The sequence below is a fragment of the Oncorhynchus keta genome, chromosome 13 (assembly GCF_023373465.1).
Source record: "Oncorhynchus keta strain PuntledgeMale-10-30-2019 chromosome 13, Oket_V2, whole genome shotgun sequence".
Taxonomy (NCBI): Eukaryota; Metazoa; Chordata; class Actinopteri; order Salmoniformes; family Salmonidae; genus Oncorhynchus; species Oncorhynchus keta.
In genome coordinates, this window is record NC_068433.1 from 20,391,848 (window position 1) to 20,418,389 (window position 26,542).

The 26,542-nt window shown below is 43.4% G+C and overlaps 1 protein-coding gene and 2 long non-coding RNA genes across 7 annotated transcripts; 2 read left to right on the top strand and 1 right to left on the bottom strand.

Moving 5' to 3' along the window:
* The first annotated feature begins 4,801 nt into the window (after positions 1-4,801).
* On the top strand, positions 4,802-26,184 carry LOC118392711 (arf-GAP domain and FG repeat-containing protein 2-like). 2 transcript variants are annotated; one of them, XM_052459588.1, is made up of 13 exons: positions 4,802-5,571; positions 9,883-9,976; positions 11,391-11,506; positions 13,767-13,914; positions 18,180-18,306; positions 20,027-20,131; positions 20,849-21,067; positions 22,418-22,490; positions 22,762-22,805; positions 23,473-23,565; positions 23,809-23,928; positions 24,462-24,532; positions 25,217-26,184. In XM_052459588.1, exons 1-13 carry the CDS (start codon positions 5,405-5,407, stop codon positions 25,262-25,264), a joined length of 1,425 nt encoding a protein of 474 aa, XP_052315548.1. In that variant the 5' UTR covers positions 4,802-5,404; the 3' UTR covers positions 25,265-26,184. The 2 variants fall into 2 exon arrangements, with proteins under 2 accessions (XP_052315548.1, XP_052315549.1); XM_052459589.1 differs by lacking the exon at positions 4,802-5,571 and adding an exon at positions 6,632-9,409.
* Positions 14,435-16,723, top strand: LOC127906738 (uncharacterized). The gene is made up of 4 exons (XR_008062725.1): positions 14,435-14,760; positions 15,000-15,032; positions 15,570-15,861; positions 16,675-16,723. It is a non-coding gene; the product is annotated as an uncharacterized LOC127906738 (long non-coding RNA).
* Positions 18,316-19,556, bottom strand: LOC127906737 (uncharacterized). 4 transcript variants are annotated; one of them, XR_008062724.1, is made up of 3 exons: positions 19,413-19,556; positions 19,004-19,157; positions 18,316-18,851 (listed from the first exon to the last, which is right to left on the bottom strand). It is a non-coding gene; the product is annotated as an uncharacterized LOC127906737 (long non-coding RNA). The 4 variants fall into 4 exon arrangements; XR_008062721.1 differs by having other exon boundaries at positions 19,004-19,195; XR_008062722.1 differs by having other exon boundaries at positions 18,966-19,195.
* Positions 26,185-26,542: the final 358 nt, after the last annotated feature.

Sequence of the window (26,542 nt, forward strand, 5' to 3'; positions counted from 1 at the left end):
TTTGGTTAGGGACACACTCACACAGTGCTTTTAACACACACTTTTTCAATTTACATACAGTAACAGTCAAAAGTTTGGACACACCTACACATTCAAGGGTTTTTCTTAATGTGTACTATTTTCTACACCGTAAAATAATAGTCAAGACATGACAACTATGAAATAACACATATGGAATCAACATGTCTTCACATGGGATTCGAACTCACAAACTCTTGGTTCACAGCATTCCGCACTACACCACCATGTCTGTGTCATTTATCAATGTATCTAACTATTCTCTCATCATAGATTTGATTTACTTATTTCAGAAGAAAAAAAACATAGTTGTCTCATGTTGTTGGGGCATATTATTATGTTTTAATGTTACTCCTTAATCAAGAGGTTGTTCAAATCCCAGGTGAGGACAAGTTGAATAATAATTACTGTATAAATGAACATGCACAATGTCATGTATGTCAAATATGTAAGTTGAAAACGCTGTATGTTGAAAACAAACATCAGTGGAACGTTACAAATCAAATCAAATGTTATTTGTCACGAGCCAAATATAACAGGTGTAGGTAGACCTTACAGTTAAATGCTTACTTACAAGCCCTTAACCAACAATGCAGTTTTAAGAATTAAAAACAAACAAACAGGTAACGTTACAAAATATTTCTTCCCAATGGTTCAGTCTTTTATGTGTATTCCCAATAACCAATCCATTTGTGATTTATTCGTATAGTGAGAGTGAATGTAGTTTGGTCAATAGGTTTTTATGTGAGATAATTATGCTTGGTAAGGGCCATATACTCCCTTAATCCCAAACCAATGTTTAGAAAGAGGTGCAATTTGGGTGGTTAGGGTGTGTATTCTTGTTTGGCAAACTCTTGCAATTAATGAAGATACTTGTACTTTGTCTTGCTGAGGCAAGAAGCCATCCAATTAACATAAACACAGACACATGCGCGCATACACACACCCACACTACTAGTCAAGGACCATATCACCTCCACCCTACCTGACACCCTAGACCCACTCCAATTTGCTTACCGCCCAAATAGGTCCACAGACCAAATCAAAATCAAATCAAATTTATTTATATAGCCCTTCGTACATCAGCTGATATCTCAAAGTGCTGTACAGAAACCCAGCCTAAAACCCCAAACAGCAAACAATGCAGGTGTAAAAGCACGGTGGCTAGGAAAAACTCCCTAGAAAGGCCAAAACCTAGGAAGAAACCTAGAGAGGAACCGGGCTATGTGGGGTGGCCAGTCCTCTTCTGGCTGTGCCTGGTAGAGATTATAACAGAACATGACCAAGATGTTCAAATGTTCATAAATGACCAGCATGGTCGAATAATAATAAGGCAGAACAGTTGAAACTGGAGCAGCAGCACAGTCAGGTGGACTGGGGACAGCAAGGAGCCTTCATGTCAGGTAGTCCTGGGGCAACGGTCCTAGGGCTCAGGTCAGTTGAAACTGGAGCAGGAGCATGGCCAGGTGGACTGGGGACCAAGGAGTCCTCATGTCAGGTAGTCCTGGGACATGGTCTGTCAGGTCATTAGAGAACGACACTACAGGACACCGAATAGGACAGGAGAAGTACTCCAGATATAACAAACTGACCCTAGCCCCCTCACATAAACTACTGCAGCATAAATACTGGAGGCTGAGACAGGAGGGGTCAGGAGACACTGTGGCCCCATCCGAGGACACCCCGGACAGGGCCAAACAGGAAGGATATAACCCCACCCACTTTGCCAAAGCACATCCCCCACACCACTAGACGATGCAATCTCAACCACACTGCACACTGCCTAACCCACCTGGACAAGAGGAATACCTATGTGAGAATGCTGTTCATCGACAACAGCTCGGCATTCAACACCATAGTACCCTCCAAGCTCGTCATCAAGCTCGAGACCCTGGGTCTCGACCCCGCCCTGTGCAACTGGGTACTGGACTTCCTGACGGGCCGCCCCCAGGTGGTGAGGGTAGGCAACAACATCTCCTCCTCGCTGATCCTCAACACGGGGGCCCCACAAGGGTGCGTTCTGAGCCCTCTCCTGTATTCCCTGTTCACCCACGACTGCCTGGCCACGCACGCCTCCAACTCAATCATCAAGTTTGCGGACGACACAACAGTGGTAGGCTTGATTACCAACAACGACGAGACGGCCGACAGGGAGGAGGTGAGGGCCCTCGGAGTGTGGTGTCAGGAAAATAACCTCACACTCAACGTCAACAAAACTAAGGAGATGATTGTGGACTTCAGGAAACAGCAGAGGGAACACCCCCCTATCCACATCGATGGAACAGTAGTGGAGAGGGTAGCAAGTTTTAAGTTCCTCGGCATACACATCACAGACAAACTGAATTGGTCCACTCACACTGACAGCGTCGTGAAGAAGGCGCAGCAGCGCCTCTTCAACCTCAGGAGGCTGAAGAAATTCGGCTTGTCACCAAAAGCACTCACAAACTTCTACAGATGCACAATCGAGAGCATCCTGGTGGGCTGTATCACCGCCTGGTACGGCAACTGCTCCGCCCTCAACCGTAAGGCTCTCCAGAGGGTAGTGAGGTCTGCACAACGCATCACCGGGGGCAAACTACCTGCCCTCCAGGACACCTACACCACCCGATGTTACAGGAAGGCCATAAAGATCATCAAGGACATCAACCACCCGAACCACTGCCTGTTCACCCCGCTATCATCCAGAAGGAGAGGTCAGTACAGGTGCATCAAAGCTGGGACCGAGAGACTGAAAAACAGCTTCTATCTCAAGGCCATCAGACTGTTAAACAGCCACCACTAACATTGAGTGGCTGCTGCCAACACACTGTCATTGACACTGACCCAACTCCAGCCACTTTAATAATGGGAATTGATGGGAAATGATGTAAATATATCACTAGCCACTTTAAACAATGCTACCTTATATAATGTTACTTACCCTACATTATTCATCTCATATGCATATACTGTACTCTACATCATCGACTGCATCCTTATGTAATACATGTATCACTAGCCACTTTAACTATGCCACTTTGTTTACTTTGTCTACATACTCATCTCATACGTATATACTGTACTCGATACCATCTACTGTATGCTGCTCTGTACTATCACTCATTCATATATCCTTATGTACATATTCTTTATCCCCTTACACTGTGTATAAGACATTTACATTTACATTTAAGTCATTTAGCAGACGCTCTTATCCAGAGCGACTTACAAATTGGTGCATTCACCTTATGACATCCAGTGGAACAGCCACTTTACAATAGTGCATCTAAATCTTTTAAGGGGGGTGAGAAGGATTACTTTATCCTATCCTAGGTATTCCAGTTTTGACTGGGCTGAGCGGGAACTGTACTTCCTCAGTGGTAGGGAGGCGAGCAGGCCAGAGGTGGATGAACGCAGTGCCCTTGATTGGGTGTAGGGCCTGATCAGAGCCTGGAGGTACTGAGGTGCCGTTCCCCTCACAGCTCCATTGGCAAGCACCATGGTCTTGTAGCGGATGCGAGCTTCAACTGGAAGCCAGTGGAGAGAGCGGAGGAGCGGGGTGACGTGAGAGAACTTGGGAAGGTTGAACACCAGACGGGCTGCGGCGTTCTGGATGAGTTGTAGGGGTTTAATGGCACAGGCAGGGAGCCCAGCCAACAGCGAGTTGCAGTAATCCAGACGTCACTCATTCATATATCCTTATGTACATATTCTTTATCCCTTACACTGTGTATAAGACACAGTGTATAAGACAGTAGTTTTGGAATTGTTAGTTAGATTACTTGTTGGTTATCACTGCATTGTCGGAACTAGAAGCACTAGAAGCACAAGCATTTCGCTACACTCGCATTAACATCTGCTAACCATGTGTATGTGACAAATAACATTTGATTTGATTTGACACACACACATATTGTATCTCAAAGAGGGCTATTTCAAAACAGAACATTAAAAAGTCCACGTATCCTTGAGCAACACGAGATTAGCTCTACCTCAACACAACATACATTCTATGTAACCAGAGAGGTCTGCATGCCACAGTAGCTAGTCTGTGGTTGAGTGGCCTACACAGACCTATCATTACAGTGGCTGATGATCTAGGTCCATCATTTATGTCTCTCTGCATGGCGCAACACACATGTACATGAATACAGACACACACATAGCCTACAGACACACACATAGCCTACACACACACACACACACACACACACACACACACACACACACACACACACACACACACACACACACACACACACACACACACACACACACACACAATGTTCACATTAATAGAATAGAGATGTATATTGTTGAACGGTCTTACTCTGCTGAAAAGCTGCTAGATAGTATGCATGCAGGCCTACAATGTTTACATCCTACACCGCCATCAGAAAAGCTTGTAGGATCAAATGACAGGTGTGTAACAATTGCTGCAGGGACTCACCCAGGCCCATACCACCTGACCTGCCTGCACATGACTCTCGTTTGTAACCAAAAGACATCATTACATTACATGCGCTGGCTGATCTGCTCTGAGTGTAAAATCTGAAACCAATCTCAAGTGTGAAGGAGGGATTTACTTTGCGTAGGCGATCAATCTTGAATCTGTTTAATTACTACATGTGCGTAATGACGCGTGCGTAAACCCTTTGGGACCTGTATAGTAACCTATCATATATTTACTGTTCTAAATGGATAGGGTTTTATCAGAAATCGATGTGAAGAGTTAACAAATTCAAGACAGCTAAAACATTTTTTTCATTTCAGACGTCATAATGCAATGGGCGTGATATAGTCTCCCCATGACAGGCATTAAATGTGTGTTGCTGTTACTGTGAAAATAAACTCACATCAGACAACTCTCATAAAATAATCTAGTCATATAGAATATCATTTCGTAATTATAATGGTTTATTTTTTCTCTTCTCTGTTGGTTATTTTATTTACCGCTCTATGCTATGTGTGATGCTCTGTCCTTTCCTTAGCTGGCAATCTGGGTTCCAAAAATCTGTCACCATTCCAAAGCGATGCGTCTTCGTATGGCGAGCAGAGAGCGGAGAGAGATATTTAGAGCGAGACATATTTATTTCACCACTGCCGAAGAGAATACCGCAGCTATTAATAAATAAATAACGACGTAGTAAAACTGTTTGACTGTATGACAAGATCTCCTCTGACTTCTTCTGCTAAAGACACGAAATACCCTGACTCAAGCATGTAATATCGGTCTCAAATCACGTTTAATGCGAGCTGCATAAATAATGCGGGTGTGAGTAACATACACTGTAAACGAAGGGAGAAATCAGGGACTATAGCGGAGGGCCAGTGGTAAACCGCTCACCACTACGAGCCTGTCGTCTGTGCCAGACCAAAGGCGGGGAGAGCGGGCCGAGACAGCAACATGTCGAACCGAAAACATCGGGACAACCAAGAGATATGCGCCCGCAAGGTCCGGGAGTTGGCCCAGGCTGGAGTAAACAAACACTGCTTCGAGTGCAGTCAACCCGGGGTGACTTACATCGATATCACCGTGGGCTGCTTCGTTTGCACGTCGTGCTCTGGAATGCTGTAAGTATGGATAGCTTCTTCTATAACATGCATATTGCGCATAGGCTATTAGGCTACTTATGCCTACAATTATAATAAAACTATAAAACTAAGCCCATTGCATGCCAACCCGGACTCATGGGTAGACGTAACATAGTAAATGTACATTCGGTATTCTCCAATGAGAGTTGTGTTCATTTGTGTGTGTCCATTATCCATGTTGTATGATATGTTAGGAATTGCAATTTCTACAATAAGTTACCAATTTGCAAAACGAATGATATATTACGAATTCCAATTTGTTGTGGCTATCGCTAATGTTAGCAAGGCTGCAAATGTTATTTAGGCTAGGGTTTAGGGCATCGGTTTGCAAACTCATCGCGTTAAACTGACATCCGATGTTGGCATTTTTTGCTAATATCGGCACTATGCAGATGATTCAAATCATCAATTAATCAGATCAAGTTGTTTTTCAGTCTCGGTCCCAATTTGATGCACCTGTACTCTCAACCCTAGATGGTAGCGGGTTGATCAGGCTGTGGCCCGGGTGGCTGAGTCTTTGAAAATCTTCTTGGCAGGGTTCCTGTTAAAGGGCAGAGATGCTGTTAGAACATGTACTGGAGGGGCAAATTAGCTAAAAAAGTAGTAAGTAGTTGCAAATTTGCTAATTAGATAAAAGACAAAGGTTAATTGATGAGATTTCCAAACAACTTTTGGGTTGATTGAAGTTCCCAGGGTGGATGGGTGGGCCCATCCACTGGGACTTCTAGCAACCCAACTTAATAGTTTTCCTTAATTAACCTTCTGTCTTATCTAACCATACCAATTTGTAACATACTATTTTTAGCTCATTTGTAGGCATACTGCACCGGGTGCACACACCCTCCAGGACATCTACAGCACCCGATGTCACAGGAAGGCCAAACCCATCAAAGACCTCAAACCCGGGCCACAGCCTGATCAACCCGCTACCAGGACTAGAAGGGGAGATGTTTTGGTTTCTGGGACCGAGACTGAAAAACAGCTTCTATCTCCATTAGGAATCTACAATGATTTGCTAATCATCTGCATTGGTGATATTAGCTAAAAATGCCAACATCGGATGTCTAGTTTAACGCCGATGTGCAAAACCGATGTCAAAGCTGACGTGCATACCTATCTAACATAGGTAAATGGCGTAATGACGCCACGAAAAATGTAGCTCTACACGTGCTACACAGCATTCCTAACCTAGCCCACAATGTCTGCTCTGTGGATAGCGCAGTCAAGTCGAGCAGTCATTTGAAAGAGTAAGAACATTTCAGTGAGGCAACTCAAAGGCGAAATCCATTAATGCCAAGATAATGGAATGAATTTCCCTTGACAACCAACCGTTCTCTGTCGTAGATGATGTTGGCTTTCGCAGACTGGTCGAGCACCGGTGCACACTACCAAGTAGGCACTACTTTTCAGATGTTGGCTTACCGGAGTTACACAGTATTGTTGAAACTCACATCCATGAGCTACTTGCTATGGGTGTCACTGCTATTAGCTTCACAACTGATATTTGGACCAGCGATGTCAGCCCCATGAGCATTATGAGTCTGACAGCACAGTTGGTCCATGAGGATTTCGTACTGAGGAAAGCCATATTGCATGCTCAGGAATGCCCTGGTTCTCATACCACTGCTGCCATTTCAATGGCATTTGAGAACATGTTTGAAACTTGGAAACAGGAACACTCCTTGCTCCATTTGAACAACTGACTCGAGAAATAAGCTCAACTGCGTCTGCAGCTGATGTGATACCCTGTCATGGCATTGAAATGCCTGCTCAACAAAAATGCCAACACAGACCATCGGTTAACTTTGAAAAGTACTCTATTGGAGGCTGTGAACAGGCGATTCGGTGGCATTCTCTCTGAGCCTCTAATTTGCCGCCACCATGCTCGATGCTAGGTACAAGGACCGCTACTTCGATGCAGACAAGAAACAGGGTTTACGTGAAATGTTACAGACACAGCTGGACAAGATGTAAACAGACACAGTGACAGTGCGCACAGAGGAAGAGAGGCCACGGGCAGACTGAGCTGAAACTTCACTGCTTGACATGTATGATGAAATCCTGGTTGAGACTGAACAAATGAACAACGAAACAGCAAGTAAGGGAAAGAATTAGGTTTTGATTTTGTTTAACTGGTAATGGAGACATACGTAAATACCAACAAAATAACTTTTTGGCCAGTGTGTGTTGCAACTATTTAACTGTACTAGAATTCTTAAAAGGCTGCACAAATTTAAAAATGTGGTTATCGGTATCAGGTTTTTTTTGGCAAGGAAAATATTGGATATCTGACAAAAATGTCATATCGGTGCATCCCTAATCTCCAGGCTTTCAGACTGTTAAACAGTCACCACTACCCGGCCCAGTACCCTGCCCTGAACTTTAGTCACTGTTACTAGGCCGGCTCAATCCTGCACCTTAGAGACTGTTGCTGTAAAGACCGACGCCGGAGACAAGAAGCAGGTACAGGGAGTTGACATTTAATTAGGAACAGACAAAGAGCAAGACATTAACAAGGTCAGCACACTGATTCACAATTACAAACGACAATCTTTGCAGCAATGGGGAACAGAGATGGGGAACTGACAAATATAGGGGAAGTAATAAACAGGTGATTGAGTCCATCCGTCATCCCACCTGGGCGAGCCTGACGGACCGGCCGAGGGCACGGGTGCTGGACAAGCGGGCTGGGTGTGAAACCCAGACAAGCCACCAGAGGCATGAGAACCTGGCGAGCCGGCTGAGGCATGAGAACCTGGCGAGCCGGCTGAGGCATAGGAGCCTGACGATCCGGCTGAGGCATGAAGGCCTGTCGATCCCACTGAGGGCGTGGGAGCCTGACGAGCCGGCTGGGCGTAAAAACATGACGATCCGGCTGAGACCTGATGTGGGATGGGCGCCTTCCGTGCCAACCGGGGCAAGAAACCGCTCGAGCCAGCTAGGAAGTGACAGCCTGACGAGCTGGCTTAGGCACCCCCGGTTCCATCAATGTCGGGCCCCGGACCCGACGTCACCACCAACCGGAACGTCAGTACTCCCTGATGCTTCAAATGATAGCTGCTGCATTCTATAAGGACCGACGCCGGGGACGAGAAGCAGGTACGAGGAGTTGACATTTAATTAGACAAAGATCAATACAGAAACAGCGTCAGCACACGGATACACAATGACAAACGACAAACGACAATCAATGCAGCAGCAGGGAACAGATGGGGAACTGACATACAGGGGAGGTAATAAACAGGTAATTGAGTCCAGGTGAGTTCAATAATACACTGATGGGGGATGGCAGGTTTGCGCAATGCTGGGAGCAGGTTGCCCTATGTACATAGTCATTGACCACAGGTCACTTTAGTAATGTTTACATTCTGTTTTATCCGGACTCTGACATTTCTCATTCTAATATTTATATATCTCTTAGTTCCTTTAGATTTTGGGGATTTGGGTGTATTGTTTTGTATTGTCAGGTATTACTGCACTGTTGGAGCTAGGAACATAAGCACCCGCTACATCCGCGCTACACCTGTGATCTGTTAAATATGTGTATGCGACCAATAAAATGTGATCTGATTTGATTACTATGTTACGTCAGGTCTATGAGACCAGGCTGTGCATGCAGAGAATGATTAACCAGTATGTTGCATCTGCAGATTAAATTTTAGGATGCTGCTGTTACATTTGAGTATTGACAAGAAACTGTAACATGTGTCTCTTCCTCCCCTTGGTGTCCTATGCTACAGTTAATCAGACTACTTTATCCTTTTCAGGCGAGCCCGTAGTCGCGCTCGTGTTACGTTTCATTTCGGCATGGCTCCAGGTTTGGCATTCTCTTCCGGCTCATGTATTGTGTTCTGCATGCAGAACATAGCTCAGATCCCCAACAGATTATAGGCTATGGTTGAGGGACATTTCGCAAGGTTTCACTAATTCGCAGCGGTGAGATTTCAGCACAGGTTTAGAGTCTTGGACAGGCTGTCTCACTCCAAAGAACAGTGAATGAGCACAATATTATGTACTGTTGTGTAAGCCTTCTCTACACTGTATACATTGTCACTATGGCCATTTTCACCGTAACAATTCATTTTCACATTTTCTCACAGTCACCTGTCATTGCGTTCATTTTTTTGAACAATTTAAATACCCTTACAGCCCTTTCCTCTTTTAAATGCTGTATCACAATTGTTCGTCTTTAGCGATTTATGTTGTTATAAATGTGGAGTGCCCCCCCTTTCACATATCTTACATATATCTTTATCGGTTTCTCTTTTTCCAATCTCTCTCTTCTCTCAGGAGAGGACTCAACCCTCCCCACAGAGTCAAGTCTATCTCCATGACAACCTTCTCCCAACAGGAAGTGGAGTTTCTGCAAAACCATGGCAATGAGGTGAGTGACAGTCAGGTGGGCTTGTAGGCGGGACTTAACAGTATTACACCTGTATTTCACACACCTCATTTCAATTCTGGGCATAATGTTCAAATCTCAGCTGGATACTTCAAGATTTCAACAGCAGGAAAAGGTGAACAAAACACAAACAAGAGGCATACTTGGACTCCTAACATTCAGTATTAAATATATACGTGTCCCAGGATGAATAGAGCAAGAATAGATGATATAGATATTATAAATAGATATCATAAATGATAAATGTACATCCTTGGGCCGAGTCCGCCACCAGGAGAGGGATTGAGGCCACATGAGATGGATGAATCTATCTCTGTGTAAGGAATAGTTTTTTAATGTGAACTAGACTAAATAAGGCCCAGCTAAAATCTCATCCATCTTTATGAGATAGAAGAGGATGCTTGATGCTTCCCTCTCTTGTACCAGTCAGACCAACAGAATGTAGCACTGTTTGGCGGTTACAGGCTTTTTCTGGAGGGATGTAGGTTCTCTGCCCAATTTGTGCAGTGAATCGGATCGAACATTGCAGTTACTGTACACACAAACCACCTCATCACTGTGTGTGTGTGTGTGTGTGTGTGTGTGTGTGTGTGTGTGTGTGTGTGTGTGTGTGTGTGTGTGTGTGTGTGTGAGAGGTGAGAGAGCGTGTCTGCAGTGAAAGGGATCAAACTTTACAGTTGCACACAATAATACAATTTAGTTAGAAATGAGTTCATGTGTGCATGAGTGTCTGATTCATTGCACAGATATCAGGTAGAAAAGTCTGGATAGTCCGATTTGGTTAGATTAATGTGTTGATGTTGGTGATTCATAATTATTCAGTGAGCTACAGTAGTGTCGATCAGAGCATGTGACTCTAGCATATTAATGTGTTGGTAGGCAGATGTGTCTACTGTTAATTTTCTACATGATTATTTTGGTGTGTGTGTGTGTGTACAGAAATGTTTAACTACATTTGTGGGGTACAGAAGTCCCCACAAGAATAGTAAACAAAGATTGGACCAACTGGGGACATTTTGTTGGTCCCCACAAGGTCAAATGCTATTTCTAGGGCGTTTAGGGTTAACGATAGAATTAGTGGTAGGGATAGAATTAGGTTTCAGGTTAGAGTTAGGAGCTAGGGTTACTTTTAGGGTTAGGAGCTAGGTTTAGGGTTAAAGTTAGGTTTTCGGTTTAAGGTTAGGGTAAGGGTACTGTTTAGGGTGAGATTCAGGATTAGGTTTAGGATTTTAGGGAAAATAGGATTTTGAATGGGACTGAATTGTGTGTCCCCACAAGGTTAGTTGTACAAGACTGTGTGTGTGTGGTGCCTATTGTTGATGTTCTGCATCATTATTTGTGCGTTTGTGTTTTTCTGTGTGCACGTACGTTTGTCTGCGGCTCTGAACGTGTGTAGGTGGGGAGGAGGACCTGGCTGTGTGTCTTTGAGCCAAAGACAGATGCATGCTTCAACACAAGGGACTCACAGAAGCTCAAGGAGTTCCTCCAGGACAAATACGAGAAGAAGAAATGGTGAAAAAAAATCAATAAAGATATCTACAGTTGAAGTCGGAAGTTTACATACACCTTAGCCAAATGCATTTAAACTCAGTTTTTCACAACTCCTGACATTTAATCCAAGTAAAAAGTCCCTGTCTTAGGTCAGTTAGGATCACCACTTTAATTTTCAGGATGTGAAATGTCAGAATAATAGTAGAGAGAATGATTTATTTCATCTTTTATTTATTTTAACACATTCCCAGTGGGTCAGAAGTTTACATACACTCAATTAGTATTCGGTAGCATTGCCTTTAAATTGGTTAACTTGGGTCAAACGTTTTGGGTAGCCTTCCACAAGCTTCCCACAATAGGTTTTGGCCCATTCCTCCTGACAGAGCTGCTGTAACTGAGTCAGGTTCCTTGCCTCCTTGCTTGCACACGCTTTTTCAGTTCTGCCCACAAATGTTCTATAGGGTTGAGGTCAGGGCTTTGTGATGGCCACTCCAGTACCTTGACTTTGTTGTCCGTAAGCCATTTTGCCACAACTTTGGAAGTATGCTTGGGGTCATTGTCCATTTGGAAGACCCATTTGAAACCAAGCTTTAACTTCCTGTCACGGTTTTCATATGGTGAAGGAGAGTCAGACCAAACTGCAGCGTGTATATTGCGATCCATGTTTAATCACACAACATAAACACGAATAAACAAACACTACAAAACAATAAACGAAAACCAAAAACAGCCTATACTTGTGTCAACTAACACAGCACAAGGACATCAAGACACTCAGGACAATCACCCACAATACAACCAAAGAATATGGCTGCCTAAATATGGTTCCCAATCAGAGACAACGATAAACACCTGCCTCTGATTGAGAACCACTTCAGACAGCCATAGACTCTCCTAGAACACCCCACTAAGCTACAATCCCACTAAGCTACACACCACATACAAAAACCCATGTCACACCCTGGCCTGACCAAATACATAAAGAAAAACACAAAATACTTTGACCAGGGCGTGACACTTCCTGACTGATGTCTTGAGATGTTGCTTCAATATATCCACATAATTTTCTTTCTTCATGATGCCATCTATTTTGTGAAGTGCACCAGTCCCTCCTGCAGCAAAGCACCCCCACAACATGATGCTGCCACCCCCGTGCTTCACGGTTGGGATGGTGGTCTTCAGCTTGCAAGCCTCCTCCTTTTTCCTCCAAACATAACGATGGTCGTTATGGCCAAACAGTTCCATTTTTGTTTCATCAGACCAGAGGATATTTCTCCATGTGCAGTTGCAAAGCGTAGTCTGGCTTTTCTATGGCGGTTTTGGAGCAATGGCTTCTTCCTTGCTGAGTGGCCATTCAGGTTATGTTGATATAGGACTCGTTTTACTGTTTATATAGATACTTTTGTACCTGTGTCCTCCAGCATCTTCACAAGGTCCTTTGCTGTTGGTCTGGGACGGATTTGCACTTTTCGCACCAATGTACGTTCATCTCTAGAAGACAGAACGGGTCTCCTTCCTGACCGGTATGACGGCTGCGTGGTCCCATGGTGTTTATACTTGCGTACTATTGTTTGTACAGATAAACGTGGTACCTTCAGACGTTTGGAAATTGCTCCCAAGCATGAACCAGACTTGTGGTGGTCTACTTTTTTTTCTCTCAGGTCTTGGTTGATTTCTTTTGATTTTCCCATGATATCAAGCAAAGAGGCACTGAGTTTGAAGGTAGGCCTTGAAATACATCCACAGGTACACCTCCAATTGACTCAAATGATGTCAATTAGCCTATCAGAAGCTTCTAAAGCCATGACATAATTTTCTGGAATTTTCCAAGCTGTTTAAAGGCACAGTCAACTTAGTGTATGTAAACTTCTGACTCCATGGAATCGTGATACAGTGAAATATAAGTGAAATTATCTGTCTGTAAACAATTGTTTAAAAAATGACTTGTGTCTTGCACAAAGTAGATGTCCGAACCGACTTGCCAAAACTATAGTTTGCTAACAGGAAATGTGTAGAGTGGTTGAAAAACAAGTTCTAATGACTCTAACAATAGTGTATGTAAACTTCCGACGTCAACTGTATATGTCAGACGTACCACCTATTTCAAACTCATCCCAACTCAAAGTTGTACACTGAGTTGAATGTGTTAAATGTCCATTCAAATTATTTTTAGCACAATGCATTTACTTACATTGGGAAAATTATTTTTTATTAGTTCAGTCTCATTGAAATAAAATCTCTTCTTCAAATGTAGTCACAGCAACATGGAAATATTTTTCAGGCATTTTTCGAAGAACAAGAGCCGGAGGGAGGTGGAGGGACCCTGGAGCCCGCCGGGGGTGCAGGCCTTACCCTCCTCTCACGGCCCCCCGCCCGCCCAGGCCCCATCCCACGCCATGCCCCCCTCCGCCAGACCCATACGCACACTGGTGAGATACATAACTCCTCCGATGGATTGAGGAGATGCGATAGAGGCAGAGGGATATTTCATGTATATAAAGCTTTATTAAATTGAAGCAGAAAGTAAAGAGGAAAGGGGGGAGAGAAAGAGTGAAGATATGGAGGGAGAGAGAGGAAAAAGAAGTAGAGAAAGAGAAAGAAAGCAAGAGAAAAAGAGAGAGAGAGAGAGAGAGAGGTGTTACTGTGGCGAAGAGTAAGAGTTAGTGAGAGTTGTTACTATGGAGAAGAGTAATAGAGTTAGAAGTGTTACTATGGAGAAGACTAATAGAGTTAGAAGTGTTACTGTGTAGAAGACTAATAGAGTTAGAAGTGTTACTGTGTAGAAGAGTAATAGAGTTAGTTAGTGAGAGGTGTTACTGTGGAGAAGAGGAATAGAGTTAGAGGTGTTACTGTGGAGAAGACTAATAGAGTTAGAGAGAGGTGTTACTGTGGAGAAGAGTAATAGAGTTAGAGGTGTTACTGTGGAGAAGACGAATAGAGTTAGAGGTGTTACTGTGGAGAAGACGAATAGAGTTAGAGAGAGGTGTTACTGTGGAGAAGACGAATAGAGTTAGAGTGAGGTGTTACTGTGGAGAAGACGAATAGAGTTAGAGAGAGGTGTTACTGTGGAGAAGACTAATAGAGTTAGAGAGAGGTGTTACTGTGGAGAAGAGTAATAGAGTTAGAGGTGTTACTGTGGAGAAGACGAATAGAGTTAGAGAGAGGTGTTACTGTGGAGAAGACGAATATAGTTAGAGAGAGGTGTTACTGTGGAGAAGACGAATAGAGTTAGAGAGAGGTGTTACTGTGGAGAAGACTAATAGAGTTAGAGAGAGGTGTTACTGTGGAGAAGACTAATAGAGTTAGAGGTGTTACTGTGGAGAAGACTAATAGAGTTAGAAGTGTTACTGTGGAGAAGACTAATAGAGTTAGAAGTGTTACTGTGGAGAAGACTAATAGAGTTAGAAGTGTTACTGTGGAGAAGAGTAATAGAGTTAGAAGTGTTACTGTGGAGAAGACTAATAGAGTTAGAAGTGTTACTGTGTAGAAGAGTAATAGAGTTAGTTAGTGAGAGGTGTTACTGTGGAGAAGAGTAATAGAGTTAGAGGTGTTACTGTGGAGAAGACGAATAGAGTTAGAGAGAGGTGTTACTGTGGAGAAGACTAATAGAGTTAGAGAGAGGTGTTACTGTGGAGAAGACTAATAGAGTTAGAGGTGTTACTGTGGAGAAGACTAATAGAGTTAGAAGTGTTACTGTGGAGAAGACTAATAGAGTTAGTTAGTGAGAGGTGTTACTGTGGAGAAGAGTAATAGAGTTAGAGCTGTTACTGTGGAGAAGAGTAATAGAGTTAGAGGTGTTACTGTGGAGAATACTAATAGTTAGAGAGAGGTGTTACTGTGGAGAAGACTAATAGAGTTAGAGAGAGGTGTTACTGTGGAGAAGAGTAATAGAGTTAGAGGTGTTACTGTGGAGAAGACGAATAGAGTTAGAGAGAGGTGTTACTGTGGAGAAGACAAATATAGTTAGAGAGAGGTGTTACTGTGGAGAAGACGAATAGAGTTAGAGAGAGGTGTTACTGTGGAGAAGACTAATAGAGTTAGAGAGAGGTGTTACTGTGGAGAAGACTAATAGAGTTAGAGAGAGGTGTTACTGTGGAGAAGACGAATAGAGTTAGAGAGAGGTGTTACTGTGTAGAAGAGTAATAGAGTTAGTTAGTGAGAGGTGTTACTGTGGAGAAGAGTAATAGAGTTAGAGGTGTTACTGTGGAGAAGACGAATAGAGTTAGAGTGAGGTGTTACTGTGGAGAAGACGAATAGAGTTAGAGAGAGGTGTTACTGTGGAGAAGACTAATAGAGTTAGAGAGAGGTGTTACTGTGGAGAAGAGTAATAGAGTTAGAGGTGTTACTGTGGAGAAGACGAATAGAGTTAGAGAGAGGTGTTACTGTGGAGAAGACGAATAGAGTTAGAGAGAGGTGTTACTGTGGAGAAGACGAATAGAGTTAGAGAGAGGTGTTACTGTGGAGAAGACGAATAGAGTTAGAGAGAGGTGTTACTGTGGAGAAGACTAATAGAGTTAGAGAGAGGTGTTACTGTGGAGAAGAGTAATAGAGTTAGAGCTGTTACTGTGGAGAAGAGTAATAGAGTTAGAGGTGTTACTGTGGAGAATACTAATAGTTAGAGAGAGGTGTTACTGTGGAGAAGAGTAATAGAGTTAGAGGTGTTACTGTGGAGAAGACGAATAGAGTTAGAGAGAGGTGTTACTGTGGAGAAGACGAATATAGTTAGAGAGAGGTGTTACTGTGGAGAAGAGTAATAGAGTTAGAGGTGTTACTGTGGAGAAGACGAATAGAGTTAGAGAGAGGTGTTACTGTGGAGAAGACGAATATAGTTAGAGAGAGGTGTTACTGTGGAGAAGACGAATAGAGTTAGAGAGAGGTGTTACTGTGGAGAAGACTAATAGAGTTAGAGAGAGGTGTTACTGTGGAGAAGAGTAATAGAGTTAGAGGTGTTACTGTGGAGAAGACTAATAGAGTTAGAAGTGTTACTGTGGAGAAGACTAATAGAGTTAGAAGTGTTACTGTGGAGAAGAGTAATAGAGTTAGAAGTGTTACTGTGGAGAAGACTAATAGAGTTAGAAGTGTTACTGTGTAGAAGAGTAATAGAGTTAGTTAGTGAGAGGTGTTACTGTGGAGAAGAGTAATAGAGTTAGAGGTGTTACTGTGGAGAAGATGAATAGAGTTAGAGAGAGGTGTTACTGTGGAGAAGACGAATAGAGTTAGAGTGAGGTGTTACTGTGGAGAAGACGAATAGAGTTAGAGAGGTGAGGGAGAAGAGTAATAAAGTTACTGTGGAGAAGACTAATAGAGTTAGAGAGAGGTGTTACTGTGGAGAAGACGAATAGAGTTAGAGAGTGTTACTGTGGAGAAGACGAATAGAGTTAGAGAGAGGTGTTACTGTGGAGAAGACTAATAGAGTTAGAGGTGTTACTGTGGAGAAGACTAATAGAGTTAGAAGTGTTACTGTGGAGAAGAGTAATAGAGTTAGAGGTGTTACTGTGGAGAAGACTAATAGAGTTAGAAGTGTTACTGTGGAGAAGACTAATAGAGTTAGTTAGTGAGAGGTGTTACTGTGGAGAAGAGTAATAGAGTTAGAGGTGTTACTGTGGAGAAGACTAATAGAGTTAGAGAGTGTTACTGTGGAGAAGACTAATAGAGTTAGTTAGAGAGGTGTTAGAAGTAAGAAGAGCTGTTACTGTGGAGAGAGTTAGAGGTGTTACTGTGGAGAATACTAATAGAGTTAGAGAGAGGTGTTACTATGGAGAAGACTAATAGAGTTAGAGGTGTTACTGTGGAGAAGACTAATAGAGTTAGAGAGAGGTGTTACTGTGGAGAAGACTAATAGAGTTAGAGAGAGGTGTTACTGTGGAGAAGACTAATAGAGTTAAGAGAGAGGTGTTACTGTGGAGAAGACTAATAGAGTTAGAGGTGTTAATGTGGAGAAGACTAATAGAGTTAGAGAGAGGTGTTACTGTGGAGAAGACTAATAGAGTTAGAGAGAGGTGTTACTGTGGAGAAGACTAATAGAGTTAGAGAGAGGTGTTACTGTGGAGAAGACTAATAGAGTTAGAGAGAGGTGTTACTGTGGAGAAGACTAATAGAGTTAGAGAGGTGTTACTATGGAGAAGACTAATAGAGTTAGAGGTGTTACTGTGGAGAAGACTAATAGAGTTAGAGAGAGGTGTTACTGTGGAGAAGACTAATAGAGTTAGAGAGAGGTGTTACTGTGGAGAAGACTAATAGAGTTAGAGGTGTTAATGTGGAGAAGACTAATAGAGTTAGAGAGAGGTGTTACTGTGGAGAAGACTAATAGAGTTAGAGAGAGGTGTTACTGTGGAGAAGACGAATAGAGTTAGAGAGAGGTGTTACTGTGGAGAAGACTAATAGAGTTAGAGGTGTTACTGTGGAGAAGACTAATAGAGTTATAGGTGTTACTGTGGAGAAGACAAATAGAGTTAGAGAAAGGTGTTACTCTGGAGAAGACTAATAGGGTTAGAGAGAGGTGAATACTGTACCTGAATACTGTATCGACAGAGATCCAATGACACAGACAGATGACCAAAAAGAACCCACTCTAGGTCATCTTCACAGCAAAGATAAAGGGGTGAATAACAGATGAAGGGTTAAATGAGGATAATGTAACACAGAGGAGAAATACATCCACCCACTGTTTGCCCCCGTCTCCCCTCTCCTCCAGTCCCAGTCCCAGCTCTCATCCTGGGGGGACAGAGTCCCCACCATCTCCCCTGCGGACATGAGGGCTGATGTGTTTACCGCCCGTGCTCCCTCACGCTCCCAGAGCTTTAGAGACCCGCCAATGAAAGGTAGAACTGTTCACATTATTTTTTGGTACCGTGAGTAATGGAACCTGAGGCAACATTGTTTGATGCCTGTTTCTTCTTTCTCCTTCCACCTCTCTCTATCGTTGTGTCTGTTTCTTTCTCTTTCCACCTCTCTCTATCGTTGTGTCTGTTTCTTTCTCTTTCCACCTCTCTCTATCGTTGTGTCTGTTTCTTTCTCTTTCCACCTCTCTCTATCGTTGTGTCTGTTTCTTTCTCTTTCCACCTCTCTCTATCGTTGTGTCTGTTTCTTTCTCTTTCCACCTCTCTCTATCGTTGTGTCTGTTTCTTTCTCCTTCCACCTCTCTCTATCGTTGTGTCTGTTTCTTTCTCCTTCCACCTCTCTCTATCGTTGTGTCTGTTTCTTTCTCCTTCCACCTCTCTCTATCGTTGTGTCTGTTTCTTTCTCCTTCCACCTCTCTCTATCGTTGTGTCTGTTTCTTTCTCCTTCCACCTCTCTCTATCGTTGTGTCTGTTTCTTTCTCCTTCCACCTCTCTCTATCGTTATGTCTGTTTCTTTCTCTTTCCACCTCTCTCTATCGTTGTGTCTGTTTCTTTCTCTTTCCACCTCTCTCTATCGTTGTGTCTGTTTCTTTCTCTTTCCACCTCTCTCTATCGTTGTGTTTGTTTCTTTCTCTTTCCACCTCTCTCTATCGTTGTGTCTGTTTCTTTCTCCTTCCACCTCTCTCTATCGTTATGTCTGTTTCTTTCTCTTTCCACCTCTCTCTATCGTTATGTCTGTTTCTTTCTCTTTCCACCTCTCTCTATCGTTATGTCTGTTTCTTTCTCTTTCCACCTCTCTCTATCGTTATGTCTGTTTCTTTCTCTTTCCACCTCTCTCTATCGTTATGTCTGTTTCTTTCTCTTTCCACCTCTCTATCGTTATGTCTGTTTCTTTCTCTTTCCACCTCTCTCTATCGTTGTGTCTGTTTCTTTCTCCTTCCACCTCTCTATCGTTGTGTCTGTTTCTTTCTCTTTCCACCTCTCTCTATCGTTTCTGTTTCTTTCTTTCCACCTCTCTCTATCGTTGTGTCTGTTTCTTTCTCTTTCCACCTCTCTCTATCGTTATGTCTGTTTCTTTCTCTTTCCACCTCTCTATCGTTATGTCTGTTTCTTTCTCTTTCCACCTCTCTCTATCGTTATGTCTGTTTCTTTCTCTTTCCACCTCTCTCTATCGTTATGTCTGTTTCTTTCTCTTTTTTTTCTGTTTCTCTCCTTGCCAATCTCTCTGTCCTTCTCTCTACCGCTCTCTCTCTCTCTCTCTCTCTGTATGTCGCTCACTCACTCTCTCTCACCCTCTCTCTCTCTCTCTCTCTCTGTATGTCACTCACCCTCTCTCTCTCTCTCTCTCTGTATATCGCTCACTCACTCTCTCTCACCCTCTCTCTCTCTCTCTCTGTATGTCACTCACTAACTCTCTCTCACCCTCTCTCTCTCTCTCTCTCTGTATGTCGCTCACTCACTCTCTCTCACCCTCTCTCTCTCTCTCTCTCTGTATGTCGCTCACTCACTCTCTCTCAACCTCTTTCTCTCTCTGTATGTCGCTCACTCACTCTCTCTCACCCTCTCTCTCTCTCTCTCTCTCTGTATGTCGCTCACTCTCTCTCACCCTCTCTCTCTCTCTCTCTCTGTATGTCGCTCACTCTCTCTCTCTGTATGTCACTCACTCACTCTCTCTCACCCTCTCTCACTCTCTCGCTCTCAGAGTCTCTACTGAGAGGTATAGAGAGACAACGTCCAGGCTCTCTGTCTTCAACGATGGGACCACAGAGCCACGCCCCCTCCTTTCCTGCCCTCCCTCGGCCCTCAGGTAAAGACCACACCCTCCTCTGCTTAAATATCTCTCCTTTTCTCTCTCAACTTTTACCTCCTTAGCCAGTAGCACTTTCAAAAACAACTTCACTTTAGTTTTTAGTTTTTTAACATTTATTTAACTAGGCAGGTATGGCACTAACCCGTACAGTAATTGATTGTGTCCTGAATGTTTATTCAGAGGTATAGAATAGAACAAAACAGAATATAGCCTTGGTGGGAGTGCATACTCGCCAGTAGTCCTGTACTCTTCTGCTATTAATTCTGATTAGTCCGTTTCTCCCTTCAAAGTTCCCATTCGGAGAACTGGCCAGGTCAAGCAGAGACACACTGTACCCTGAGATAGATAGAGAGAAATAACACGAATAAAACTATATATGCTATGATTCTGTCCAGGACAGACCCTATCTAGGAACACATTCAACTCCTGCTGGCTGCTTATACATGTAGCATGCTATACGTTTGTGCAAAGCTAGGATTTCCCCAATAATCCAGTGAGGTTCTATTTGCTATCTTGTTTTAGTGAGGCTATTGGATGGTCAAGTCACATGGAAAAACATGCATGGGTTGCGTCTGAAATGGCACCCTATTGCCTATATAGTGCACTACTTTGCAGGACCTGGTCAAATGCAGTGGACTATATAGGGAATTGGGAGCCATCTCGGACTCACCCCCAGCCTTCCTTATCTCGGCCATCTTTGTTTGGTCCTCTCAGGTCGCACAGTGTCCTCCTCGGGGGGTTTAGCCCCCTTCAGGGCCTTCCCTAAGTCTCTGAGTGTGGATTTTGGGGGGCTCAGCCAGCAGCAGAGTCATAGTGCACTCAGCATCACCCCCCCAGCCCCCGGCCCAAACACACACACAAACCACCAGGACCGCTACGCTGCCCTGTCCCAACTAAACAGTGTCTTCTCTGACACGTCGCCTGGACCTACAGGTAAGGGTAGAATGAGTTTGTGTGGGGGGTGGGAGAGGGTGGGTGGTGTGTGTGTGTGTACACATTTTACTATACTCGTGAGTACCAGAAGTCCTCACAAGAATAGTACACCAACAAAAATTCAGAGAAGTGAGGACATTTTGCCGGTCCTCACTCGTGAAAATGCTATTTTAGGCTTAGGATTATGGTAAAGTTTAGGGGTTAGGTAATATAGGATTTTGAATCCCAAAAAATACCTCACAAGTATAGTAAGGCATAGTTGTGTGTGTGTGTGTGTGTGTGTGTGTGTGTGTGTGTGTGTGTGTGTGTGTGTGTGTGTGTGTGTGTGTGTGTGTGTGTGTGTGTGTGTGTGTGTGTGTGTGTGTGTGTGTGACTAAGTGAGTGAGAGAGTGAGATTATTGTCAGATACTTTGCATAATGCCTTACTCTAAATGCCAAGGTTTTACTAAGTGAATGACCCCATTGTGTTTTCTGCACTCAATTCTAAACCGTTGGGTTGTTACAAAACAACTTTGGAAATATGTTCCCGTTTGGATTTAGCAATGCTACTAGCTGCTAACTAATGAGCAGGACCAATGCCGTAGGCATGTTTGAAACTATATCATTGTTTTATTTCCATGATTCAACACATAATATCTCTCCCCTGGGCAATAATATACTGTAGGTAGGTGCATGTGTAGTTTCTTTTGATTAATATAGCATTGAACTATAAGCAGTTTTTTCTGCTTTCACAATCAATAGTTATACCTTTGACCAATCACACACTGAGAGTGGAAATATTGCACCCTATGTCAAATCAAATCAATTACATGTGATCTCTCAAATTAGCCCCCAGCTGAGCCCTGTGCTTGTAGACTGGATGGCTGACGGCATTGGGAGGCTAATTTGATTCAGAGAGGTCTGATAGCTAGCAACAATGACAAGAAGCTGCCATGTGGGGAATTGTATGTGGCTTGTTTCAGCTCGTTGTAACTTTTTTATTGATACCATGTCTTGTTTTGAGGTGCTGTGACTCATGTCATGTCTATGCTAATATTGGCTAAAATGTTCGAGCTCGCTAACCAACAACCGTAATGATCAAATCAAATCAAATCAAAATCAAATGTATTTATATAGCCCTTCGTACATCAGCTGATATCGATAATGATGAATTTGAGGGACAAGTGCTCATTGTGCAAATGTATTTATGTTTTCAATAAACATTTGGAGACAATATATAGTTTACATGTCAACAATCTAAGCCAACCCTGTGTGTTTTTCCCCATAGTTGTGCACGCATCAGTTTTGTTGTTAAGCCTAGAAAACCAACCCGTCTATGGTTCGTCTATTTATTTGAATGTGTGTTTGCAGCACCCCCCGGTGGACTACCACAGTATAGCACCCTATTTGGGAACCGCCTGTCCTCCAGTTCCACTCCTGCCAGGTAATGAATGCACTGTCAAGCAAATACACTTAACATTCCTATTTAATGCATCGAAGAAGTGTAGACTCTGTTAAAGTGCACCAGTCCCGGTACAAATACATAGTTTTATTTGCTCAGGATATCTGCATGCCCTTGGTTTAGTAATTCATGACAGGCCGACATCATAGCTGGAGGCAACTGCAATATTAAATTGACTTGTTTTTAATGTTCATGCATGTAATAATATATAGTTGTTCTTAACTCTTTCCTCTTCTTTTCCGACTTTCTTCAGCTCTCCAGGCGTGGATGCTGTGTCGGGATCACAAACATTTGCAAGTAGGTAGTGTTACAAAAATATTAATCAATCATGGAGGCAGGGGCGTAACTTTGTTTTACAAGTTGGGGGGGGGACATCTTTTTTAAATTTTTTGACCTATTGGTTAAACACTCCAAACAGTCTCCCCGACAGCCTACCAATCCTAAAGCACACCGTTGCCTTGTTTTGTATCACATTCGCATGATAAACCTGGTGGGGACAAAAATGCAATTTCAGAACGCCCCCCACCCCCCCGTCCACAGTGAAAGTTGCGCCCCTGCATGCAGGTGTATATTTTTCATGAAAGACTTTGAAAGGCTTGAACATATCCATGAACTATTCTCTCTCTCTCTCTCTCTCTCTCTCTCTCTCTCTCTCTCTCTCTCTCTCTCTCTCTCTCTCTCTCTCTCTCTCTCTCGCTATCCTTGTCTCTATGCCTCCTACCGCCATGTCTCTCTCTCTCGCTATCCTTGTCTCTATGCCTCCTACCGCCATGTCTCTCTCTCTCTCTCTCTCTCTCTCTCTCTCTCTCTCTCTCTCTCTCTCTCTCTCTCTCGCTATCCTTGTCTCTCTGCCTCCTACCGCCATGTCTCTCTCTCTCTCGCTATCCTTGTCTCTCTGCCTCCTACCGCCATGTCTCTCTCTCTCGCTATCCTTGTCTCTCTGCCTCCTACCGCCATGTCTCAGGCTTCCCCAACCCGTTCAGCTCCAGTTCCAACTCTCAGCAGCTACAGCCTACCCTGTCCCCCAGTAACCCATTCAACAGGTCCACCTCAGGAGGTAAGCTGCCAGCAGAGCACTGCTTATTCAGCCTGGGGGCAAAGGTCAAGAATGTACAGTAACGGGGGTAACTGTATATAAGTAATTCATAGACAGTCTTCATTAGCTAATAGTTCATGTAGTTTAGAAATAACTAACAAACAGTTATATTGGAGATTTGGGAATCCTGGATTCTTGGTTTATTATAATATTTCAATGTACTGTGTGTGACTTAACACCCTTATGTTCTGTTTCCCTATGCAGGTGACTCCAGTGGGTTCGTCAGCTCTCCAACCTCAGTGTTCCCTCCATCCGCCACCTTCCCAACTCCGGCTACCCAGAATGCATTTCCACACAAGCATGCCAACAACCAGGAAGCCAATGGCAAGTATAAGTCTATTATAATTCTCATGCTATTTTTTTCTATTCCCGACAAAATAATGTTGAGAATTTTCTCCAACTGTATAGGATAAGAGCACACAAAAAGTGTTTACCATTTGGTGTTCTATATATATACAAAGTACAGTACATGCTTTGCCAAGAAACAAAACAGTTCATCACTGCAGTGCTGCGTGGATGTGTTCTCTGGCTGGGCTGCAGCAGCATACCGTGTCATCTGTTATGTATGGGTTTTGGCCTGTGATCAAAACCAACACTGCCTCCTCAAACCCTAAGAGGCGCCAACATCATAGCTAATGATGATCACAGCGTCTTCTCCCATGCTTACATAATACCAACTCAGTCCCCAAATATAGAGTTAGAACCCATGGAATTAGAATGAGTGAAACTTCCATGGTCTGAGGGGTGTTGTCTATTCCAGTAATTATTCTATGTTCTATGTTTGTCAGACTAGTATTGGATATATTAGTCTTCGATCCTATTGTATCTCTGATTTTGGGGTGTTGTTGGGTTTGTAGGTTTTGCCTCTTTCTCTGCATCGGACTCTCAACCCAAAGTTCCTCGTCCAATGTCAGTGAACCCATTCACTGTGAGTACCACACCACACTACAGCAACACCACAATAAGCATTGAGTGTACTTCAATAGATTTGCACAGTTTGTTGGGGATTGGGCTGCTAGCTGCTTAATTCTTATGCTAATGCTTCATTCAAAAGGCATTGGAGGGCTTTTCTGGTGATGTAGATGTACAGCATGAACTCACCATCTCCCTCCCTCTCTCTCCATCTCTCCTCACCCTCTCTTTCTATCTCTCTCTCTCCATCTCTCCTCACCCTCTCTCTTTCTATCTCTCTCCTCACCCTCTCTCTTTCTATCTCTCTCCTCACCCTCTCTCTTTCTATCTCTCCTCACCCTCTCTCTTTCCATATCCCCCTCACCCTTTCCCTCTTTCCATATCTCCCTCACCCTTTCCCTCTTTCCATCTCTCGCACCCTCTCTCTTTCCATATCTCCCTCACCCTTTCCCTCTTTCCATATCTCCCTCACCCTTTCCCTCTTTCCATATCTCCCTCACTTTCCCTCTTTCCATATCCCCCTTTCCCTCTTTCCATATCTCCCTTTCCCTCTTTCCATATCCCCCTCACCCTTTCCCTCTTTCCATATCTCCCTCACCCTTTCCCTCTTTCCATCTCTCGCACCCTCTCTCTTTCCATATCTCCCTCACCCTTTCCCTGTCTTTCCATCTCTCCCTCCCTCTCTCTTGCCATCTCTCAGGGGAATGTTTACCCGAGTAGAGGAACGTCGCGAAACCCTTTCATCTGATACCGGCGCCCCGGCTACCCCCCAACCACCCCTGGGCACATGAAGACCAGTGAACTTTAGGAGCTGCTGCCATTTCAATGCCTCTAGAGTATTTTCGCCTTCAGAGAGAGGGGAAACATTCATGCAGGCTCCTCTCCCCTCTACGTGTGTGTGTGTGTGTGTGTGTGTGTGTGTGTGTGTGTGACCATATGTTAAAGGTGTTTGTATGACAATAGAATCCACCTCAGGGCTCAGTGGGTGCCATCAACAAGACACACACACACTTTGCTGTTTCTCCCATGTCCCGCTTTTGTGCAACAACAGTCCCATTCTTAAAACAGTACGCCAAATCATCACATTCGGCTTGCTTTTTTGGAGCCACCTCTGAAAACGGCCTTCAAAAACTAGCCAGTCCAGTCAGTCAGTGTGTATCAAGTTACAGAAGGGAGAGATATCCCGCTTCAAGGCTATGAAAGCTGAACATGATGACGAGCAAAAAATTATGACAAGCAAAGCATTTTTTTCCCTTTAGTGATGGTTATGGCAGCCTTAACATAACATCCTCCTAATGCATGTAGATAGGAGGACATTACAGACAAGCCTGTCTTTCCCCCCCCCATGTGCTGTGTGTATGTATGTATGTGGAGAACACGTTTGTATCGTTTCATGTCCGTTTTTGTCATGAGTAAATCATTTGTGTTTCAGTCTCAGGCTGCATGTGCTTGGAGGGCTTCAAAGAAGAGATACTATTGAATGTAAAAAGCTATTTTCAAAACAAAACTGTTTTATTTCTCCCTGTAATGGACCAAATATTTGTTGTTTTGGGTGAAAATATGGAGATGAAATTGATCTCTTGCAAACAAAAGAAAGAGTTCTATTGAGAAAGTGTTTGTAATGATGTGTCCATGTTCATAAATTCAAATATTTGTTGCGTCTTTAAACAGTGTCTAGTTCTTTATTCGGTGTGTGAGAGAGAGAAAATATTGCATAATATGTAACTTGTAACAAACTATTTGGATAATCAAATATTTACCCAAGTAATTGCTTCCGTTGGCTTTCAGCCAATTATGGATAGCCTATTTAAAAACTTCCCTATTGACAACTTGATATAGGTCAATTCAACCACCAGGTGGCGTATGTTGCACAGTTTTCTAGCCTTGTCCATGAGGTGGCATATACGCTGAGTGCACAAAAGATTAAGAACACCTGCTCTTTCCATGATATGGACTGACCAGGCGAAAGCTTTGATACCTTATTGACGTCACTTGTTAAAAATACACTACAATCAGTGTAGGCGAA